This window comes from Stegodyphus dumicola, chromosome 11 (genome assembly GCF_044657685.1).
Source record: "Stegodyphus dumicola isolate Sdum_Otavi_A_Nest chromosome 11, ASM4465768v1".
NCBI classification, from domain to species: Eukaryota; Metazoa; Arthropoda; class Arachnida; order Araneae; family Eresidae; genus Stegodyphus; species Stegodyphus dumicola.
The window spans coordinates 147746346-147755533 of NC_140778.1; the positions used below are offsets into that span (position 1 = coordinate 147746346).

The 9188-nt window shown below is 34.1% G+C and overlaps 1 protein-coding gene across 1 annotated transcript; it reads right to left on the reverse strand.

Moving 5' to 3' along the window:
• Nucleotides 1–254: 254 nt before the first annotated feature.
• Nucleotides 255–1054, reverse strand: LOC118180940 (alpha-crystallin A chain-like). The gene has a single exon (XM_035350021.2). The coding sequence runs from the start codon at nt 967–969 to the stop codon at nt 442–444; it is 528 nt and encodes a 175-aa protein (XP_035205912.1). The 5' UTR covers nt 970–1054; the 3' UTR covers nt 255–441.
• Nucleotides 1055–9188: the final 8134 nt, after the last annotated feature.

The window sequence follows — 9188 nt, forward strand, 5'->3', positions numbered from 1 at the left end:
AACTGATTTACCTTCCCTTTAAAACTGTTCTTAGCGATTAGAATTAATTTCTTTTTATCATTTTGCACATGGCTAATAACACATGTCGTTTAACAAAGAAATATTTAAAAGTATTAAATTCAACTTTAGTTTCTTCTCGTTGTGAGACCTCAGAGGGCATTAATTATACATAAGCATTCCATCAGTAAATTTCTTTTTACATACTTTCTCAGCAACTAATTTAAACAAATTTAAAAATAACACACTTAAAAATGTTAAACTTCAACGATTTATTAACGTTATTTTTCTAGATTAAAGTTGTAAAGTGACAAAACACAGTAAAACTTACAGGAATAATTCAGTTAGTGCAGACAGCTCGCTGAAACAAAAGTACTAAGAGCGTCTCAACATACTTATGACTCAAACATGAGAAATACGACTTTACAGAAATCACAGGCAGTGTTACTGTGTCGTTTTATAATCTTGGTTAGGTGTTTCGATGGTGATAGGCACCACTTTTACGTTGCTAGCTGGCGGTTCCACCACCTTCAGTGGAGCTTGCACGATCAGAATTCCATTCTTGCTCACAGTAGATGTCAGCTTCTCTTCATCCACACTTTCTGGCAGCAAGTATTTTCGAGTGAACTCACGCATGACGAAGCCATGCTCATCAGCTTTCTCCTCGTGTTTGCCATGAATAACAATGTACTTGTCAATGACCTTCACGCTGACCTCCTCGGGCTTGAAATGACTCACATTCACGATGACTTGGAATTTGTCAGACATTTCGCCGACAGCCAATTTGCCAGCGTCAGTAACACTTCTGCCGATTCGGGGCAAAACGCTACGTTTGGGACCAAGGGCTCCTGTCAGGAACTGCTGGAATGGTGGGAGTCGATCAGGAAGATACCAGTTCCGCAGTAAACCGTCAGACATGCCTGCATAGAGCGGCGCTAATGGTGAGGTCATCTTGAAGAGGTTTGATGACATTCGTAAAAAAACAGCAGAAAAAGGAAGTATTCTATCACCACCAGCTAAACTATGCACTTCTGAAAATGGGGAATTTCAAAGTACATTGCAGGGGGTGTTCAGTACCTTTTATATAGCAAAACGATGCGCAGAAATTTTTAACATTTTCCTCTACCTTCAGAATTAGCATATCACCATAGCAACGAGATTCGCAGAGTTGTGTCGTTTGTTTAAAGCGCGTGTTGAAACCATGGATGAGAAAATGCAGTAAAAGTTATTATCTAAACGTATTATTCTACGAATAAAGAAAAATCGTTAAGGTCTTCGCATTTTTGCAATGAGATACATTCCGATGACCTCATTGATCACGTGACTTATCAGTAATTTTGCAAAAATCGTTTTTGCTTCAAGACCCTTTTATAAACAAACAATGCATATGATCTCAGAGATCACGTGACTTATGTACAGCTAATGCAAACAAGCAAGGTCATTCTTCCGCTGTTTGGTACTACAAAAGGGGGGATGCTCTGTGGAGGACTGTTTAAAGGAAATTGGCTCGTATCCATGTTACACACGGGGAAAACACGAGTCCATACAGTTGTCCTGTTCGCCAAGACTTAAACCCCGGCTCGAACCACCAGTGTTTAGTGACTTTTACCGCTCGGACATTGTGTTGGATTTCAGATGAATGTAGGTTTTATTTTATATGTGCTTCAATTTAACATTACTTACTTTCCTGTAATTTTTTATTTAATCTCATTTGGCCACGAATAATTATTGTTAGTTTAGTTTCTTGGAAGCGGCAACAAAACTATTTATAGAATAAGCAAAACATATACTAATTCAGAAGTCAAACAACAAAAATCAGCGTTAATTTGCAAAATTTTCACAGGACTAGTTTCGATGGTTTTACCGAGCCAGCTGCAAAACCGCCTGGCGGTTTTGCAGCTGAAGATGATGGCTCGAACCATCGAAACTAGTCCTGTGAAAATTTTGCAAATTAACGCTGATTTTTGTTGTTTGACTTCTGAATTAGTATTTATTCGGCGTGTTATTGTGTCTTAAGCAAAACATATGTTTATGTAGTTACTTATTCAAAGAAGAATGACATGTTATGTACATATGTTTTACTAAAGTTAATAAATGAGTACTTTAGAATATTTTTAGTAGTCTCTTAAAGTCCTTGATACGCTCGTAGCGTAATAGTTTAGGCTAATCTTTGGAATATGGTAACAGGTAGTTTGGCGACATTTTGTTAAGGCGATAAAGGTTACTAGCTAGGACTTTAGCAATAATCCGAGAAGTTCTAATCGCAGATTCGAATCACAGATTATTTTGTCTCAGAGAAATGAGAGATCATGAGACATGTCATGTGACATTTTCCGGAAAATTCCGATCGTGATTTTAGCTAATAAGCATTTAGAAACAATTTCGCTGCTAAAATGCAGAATCGTCCACTTATTTGTTTGGCGCTTTTTACAAGAATAAGAAGAATTGGATTTTTGTCAATTTTCTTTGACTTTTTAAGTGAAAATAGGTCGATGTGTACATGGATAAAGTCAAGAGTGTGCGAAATGCCATTTTTGTGCAATTCTGAGATGTTCTTTTAAGTGAAAATAGGTCGACGTGTACATGGATACCGCGTATGTGCAATTCTTAAAAAGGCGCGAAGCAGTGAGCGATTCTGCACTTTCTCCCAATTTCGCACCTAATCTTCGTCAAGATTAAGCACTTTTGTTCCATAAAAGTTCTAGCATAAGCGTACTTCGGCTAGCAGATTGTTGGAAAAAATGTTGAGGGGAAAAAAAAATGCCTTTACTTCGTAAAAACAAAATAGCGCCAAAAAAAAAAAAAAAAAAAAAAAAAAAAACTAGCAGGTTGCTGTAGCAGGATTGGTCGCCAAATTTTCGCCAAAAAATCGCGAAGTTACCAAAATCCGAAGATTTACGATAGTTTATTTTGACGCGTAAGCGAACACACTGGTGGGCTTCAAGTAATAAAGGTCACTTCAATTTGATTACATGAATTATTGCCCTTACGTGTTACAGAGAAGGCTTGAATAAATTTGGCGATAATTTGATGCGAATAATTTTTCTTTACTTCTGGTGGAAAATGTTTCATAATAGCTTCTAAACTAGCTTCGAAGATTTTTTTTGCTTTGAGCTACAACTTTCTGCCTGAGGTGATCTTAATTAAGTACGACTGCAAATGGTGTCTTGCTGTACGCCTGTGTTCCTTGTTTAGACATTTTACTCTCTCGATATTTTATGTATGAACGTACTATTGGTACTACTTTGGTAGACGGTTGCACGGATTTTTGGCGATTTACATTGGCGCAATTGTTGGCGCGTTTTTTACAGTCGTCAGCCATCTTGAAAAATGCTGTTTTTACGTATTTCACGCATAGTAAAGTATTCGAAACTTTAAAAAAATAAATGTAGTTAAAAATAATGGATTAATTTTTTGTTGAAAACGTTGTTTTTTTAAGATGGCTGGCAAATGTAAATAAATACATTTACTAAGAGTAAAAAATGCTGAAGTAAGGTTAAATTATTACTTTCATATAATAGAATCAAAACACCGCTATAAAAACATTGCGCCAACATTTAATTGGAATAAAATATTACTTAAATTGAATATTGAATTCAAAACATCATACCAACGTTTAAAAGAATTAAAATTTTCAATTACTTAAATTAAAATCCTTTAAAATAAGTTTTATAGGATATAATTATTTAACATTAAAACATATGTGGCAATAAATATCTCAGGAATTTTTCAAAATAATGTATTAATTTTTTAATAAAAACTGAAGTATACAATAATAAAGTAAAAGAAAAATATGTACTTAAATTTTTTTAAGCATTTTACCTTACGTATATTGATAAGTACCAGAAAAAAAAAAAAAAAGATCTTCATCTGTTATCCACATCTCTCGCACTTCATTGAAGAAGCAATTAGCGAGGTTTCCTCCAAAAATTTTAAATAAATTTCCTCTGACTCTTGCAACAATAAATAAATCTTTGATTAGGAAATCCAGGTTGGCCAAAATAAGGTCTCAAACGGCAATTTTTTTACGCCGATACCAATAATTCTTGGTAATTATTAACAACATTCATCTTTGGAACGGAGACATCCATTCGCTTTGAAATCTGAGGAATTCGAAGAGATGAATAATAAAATTTTAAAATGGCGCGGGTAATGCACAAATATTCAGTAACCAATCAAGGAGCTGATTACGTCACGCACAGAATTAAAATTATTTAAATAATCATTCATAATAAAATCATATTTAAAAAATGCAAAATTAAATTGTATTTTAATATTTAACAGCCATAAATAATGTTTAAAACATTAGATTAAATTTATAGATAATAAAACCAATTTCTTTTAAAATAATGTGACGTCGTTCATTACATCATTCACAACATAAAATTCTATAAAATATCATAAACAATAAATTTTTTATTTAAAATAAAAATGCAAAATTAAATTCATTTTTATTATTTAGAAGTCATAAATAATATTTAAAACACGGAATTTATGCATAATAAAACGTATTATTTTTTAAATAAAATGACAACAAAGTATCGGTTACCATTAATAGCCTGTCTAGCATTGCGTTTACCATAAGTCATATCGCTCGCCAAAAACAAATCGCCAAAAACCGTGCAACCGTCTACCGTGCTATTTAAGACACTACAATGATGGTTATTTGACAATATAATTATACTGTTGTAAAACATCTCTCTCATTCATTGTTTGTTAGATCCAATTGTAATTTATTCTCCACAGACTCATAATCCAATTATTACTAAAAAAAAAACGGTACGTGAAAAAAAAATATGCGTAAAACTTACATACTGAAGTGTTTTGATATTTGACATATTTTTTATAATCGATAATAACGCCAAATGTGATTTAAGAAATTTATGAAAGTTATTTGGTAAAAATATATTTGCGGGTATCCCTTTGCGAAAATTGGCGGTACATGGATACCGAGTTTGTACAATTCTTTGACTTGTTATTTTGGCTTGTGTAGCAGCGAAGTTTGCGCCAAAAATCGCCGCTACACAAAGCTAAAATAAAAAGACAAAAAATTGCACAAACTCAGTCAGTATCCATGTACACACTATTTTCAAAATCTCAATAAACTACATTTTAAATCAAACAATGAAATAACATAAAAAAGGAAATTAATCTTTGTACTACACAAAGGAAATATCCACTTACAGTGGATGGACAAAAATATGGAAACACCTTGTGAAATGCATGTTTGAAAAGAAAGATTGATTTTAATGAAATATGTAGGTGGCGCTGGCGTTTTTGACTACTGACGCCACCTATACAACTTCGTAAATGTGCTAAACAGTTCAGTTGTTGTCGGAGTACTGTTATGAGAGGTTGTCATTGCATTATGTCAGAGTTAACAGACTTCGAACGTGGGCAAATTGTTGGAGCACGTATGGTAGGTGCTTCCATAAGCAAGGTAGCCGAGGTGTTTAGTGTTTCAAGAGGTACTGTATCGAAGATTTATTCCGCATATTTGAAAAGCGGAAAAACATCATCTGCTAAATCACAGCGCGGACGAAAGTGTGTCCTGAGTGATCGTGACAGACGATCATTAAGGGCAATTGTGACGAAAATTAAGAAGACCACAGCTGCAAAAGTTACTGCTGAAGTGAATGTTGTGTTACCGAACCCTGTGAGTACCAAAACAATTAGAAGGGAGCTTCATAAACAGGGAATTGCTGGCCGTGCTACAATTGAGAAGCCACTCATCAGTGATGCTAATGCCCTTAACAGGAAAAGGTGGTGTTTAAGTCATAAAGCCTGGACTATAGAGCAGTGGAAGCGAGTAATATGGTCTGACGAGTCTTCTTTCACATTGTTTCCCACTTTTGGCCGAGTTTACGTCTGGAGAACGCCATCTCAAGCCTATAATACAGACTGCTTGTTGCCAAGAGTGAAACATGGCGGGGGTTCTGTTATGGTTTGGGCAGTAATATCGTGGTTTCTGCTAGCCTCATGATAACTGTGTCAGGGCACATGACTGCCAAGACTTATGTGAACATTTTGGCCGATGAAGTTCATCCCATGGTACAAACTTTGTTCCCCCATGGTGATGGTGTCTTCCAAGACGACAAAGCCCTTGTTCACACAGCTCACATTGTCCAGGACTGGTTTTCTGAGAACGAGGATGAGTTGTCCCATCTCCCCTGGCCACCACAGTCACCAGACCTGAATATTATCAAACCTTTGTGGTCTACATTGGAAAGGAAAGTGCGTTCTCGTTATCCACCGCCAACATCGTTATCTGAACTTGCCACCGTTTTGCAGGAAGAATGGTATAATATTCCCTTGGCAAACATAAAGGAACTGTATTTATCCATTCCGAGAAGACTGCAAGGTGTTTTGGATGCCAACGGGTTCACTACACCATATTAAGCAAAGAAACATGTTTTTTTAAAGGTGTTTCCATATTTTTGTCCAACCCCTGTACCTTATTTACGGATTAACACGTCTTCAGTCAAACAAAATTCCTTAACACCACCCCAAAACTTTCTAAAATTATCTGAACTAAAATCTGTATACTGGCGTCGCCACATAAATTCAGAAAATAAGAGTAAAAAATATCCTCCGCAGCTCCGTTTATCGTCCGACGTTCGACCATACGTATTTCCTTCTTACAAACATGACACTTAATAATGGCTACTAAGTAAACCTTTATGTACACAAATGTAAAGTAATGCTTTTTTCCCCGTTCTTTCCAAATCGTATACAGCAACTTCAAATTAATCTTACCACATTGAGCCATTTTACCGTCTAAACCACAAAACAAGCAATGTACTTCCTAACCAACACACACACAAGCCCTTACGAATTTACCGCAATCATGCAACCGATTACGTCATAATAGGGCTTCCATAACATTCAACTACTCAGGTTACCATAAATGAAACAACAACTTGGCGATAAATGAACCGAAATTTCGCGATAATACAAGGGGTACCCTTCTCTATACTCCAACCAATTATTTGAAAGAAGGAATAATGCACCTTTGTTTCGCTCGTGCACAATGAATAAAGGAAAAGAAAAATAGATTACTATACATTAACAATTTAGCCAGGTTAATTACTCTTGGCGGAAACTGAAGAAAGTGCGGCAAGATAAATTTTTAAATTTCTTAGTAAGTTTCCCACCAAATTTTGCAAAATTTAATATTTGGGCACAATATGAGTATTAGAATCGAAATATGAAAAAAAAAATCAGTATGTAGTTTCAGAAAAAGTCCGATTTTATGTGAAACTATATATGTTATAACAATGTTATTTATAAATCTAATACATATCCTAAGTCGCGCTTTTGAGACATGAAAAACGCAAGTTAAATTCTGTCAATCGGCCCGTCAGAATGAGAAATATAGAACATTTCCGTACGAAATTAAACTACATCATTTTTGCAGTTTCAATAATAATTTATTTTTTAGGTTATGTTTACAGCATTTATGCGAAATTTTATTAAATTATATTTCTTCAAAGAAAAATGTACCACGTTATCGTAATTTTAAAAGGAGAAACAAATTTAAATCTGTTAATTAAATGAATTTATGAATCTAGAATAAGTAATTTAAATGAATCCAGAAATTCTGTTTGTGTTTAATTGCTTGTAAGATAGCAATTTTAAAATAGTTTCCGGATAATAAAACAGCACAGCAAACGGTTTGAAACAGCCGGCGATTTTTTTTTTTTATTTTCCCTTTTGATTTCTTTTTTGGAAGTTTAGCAGTTCTTTTGCTTCTAAACTCCGCGGCATCAGCAACCAATCAGACGAGATCTCCGATACGCCCAGGCTATTAATAAACTGAAAAAAATGTCTTAGCAGAAAAGAACCACCTGCTTAAATGATTATGGGGAACTGAAAGAAGAAAGGTGTAGTTGCGTTCTTTTTTATTTTTTAACTTATTTATTTATTTTTATGTTAAGCTTTGCTTTTTTGGACATCCAATTCATTTATTGGCAGTTGCAGAGAAGAGCGTTAATCACCAAAGGCAGAGAATTTTAATTTCATTTATAATAGAATGTTTTTTAATATTTTTAATACCTTTTTATAGTTTTAAAGTCCACAAAACCATTTTAAAATTCTGTTTCGATCATATGTGTTTGATTTTTCATTTTCCTTCTCTTTTGATGGTAGAAATTGATATTTCCAAAACTTTTTTTGTCTTACGTGAAGATATTTAATCTATCCCTTAAGAAAACATCTTAAATTCTAAACAAAATCCAGTGTTAAACAGCTTTAGTATTCTTTAGAACTATATCCCAGTTTTCTATAATCTAGATCAAAGTTCACAGAATTCTACAAAATTTTAGATATTGCTTGTATATAGATATAGATATTGCTTATACACAGAAATTCTATTGAGATATGAGTGCATATTCCATGACGGTTTGCGCAGAGTTTTTAAAAATTTTGTACACAGTTTCGGAAGCTTGCACTTATAAAATCTAATATAAAGTGTATAGAATCAATTAACAGAATTCTACTGAAAATATCAAATCCAGTTTATAGAAAACTGGGGCATCATTCTAGAGAATTCTAAATGATTTTCTTTGTTATAATTTTTTTTTTAAATAAAAGATGCTATAGAAGCGTCTAAATATTTAAAAGCATCATAAAAGCAACACAATTTTCTTTGGGGATGAAAAGGAATGAATAAATTTTTAATTCTAAAATAGAATTTTTTAACCTTGTCTAAATTTTGAAATCATCAGTGACGGGGAGGTGGATGTCTCCCCCCCCAACGAATTATGTGCTGACTTCTGGTACTTAATCTTTAAGCCATGAGTAATTAATACCCTTGAGTGTGCTAAGTTTACTTCTTCTGCTCCTCACACCAAGGACGTGTTTTTTACTCTCAAATGACCTTCAGTTTGTGAGTTTACCCTCAAATGACCTTCAGTTTGTGTCATCAGTGATCAATGGCTTTGATGAGCAAATGCACTGGTGAAGAACAAGCTTGAGAGATACTGTATGCTTCCATTAAACTTTAATTAAAAAATTTATCTAAATCTGCACCAACCCATACAATGACGTAAAGACTGACCATCAGTGGCTATCATTTTTTTGGTCAGCGGTAACCAGCCAATCTTCAAGATTACCTCGTATGATTTATTTTAATTAACAGTTACGTCTGATACTGTTCTTTCGCTTTCTTTGTTTTATCTACTTCAGGGATT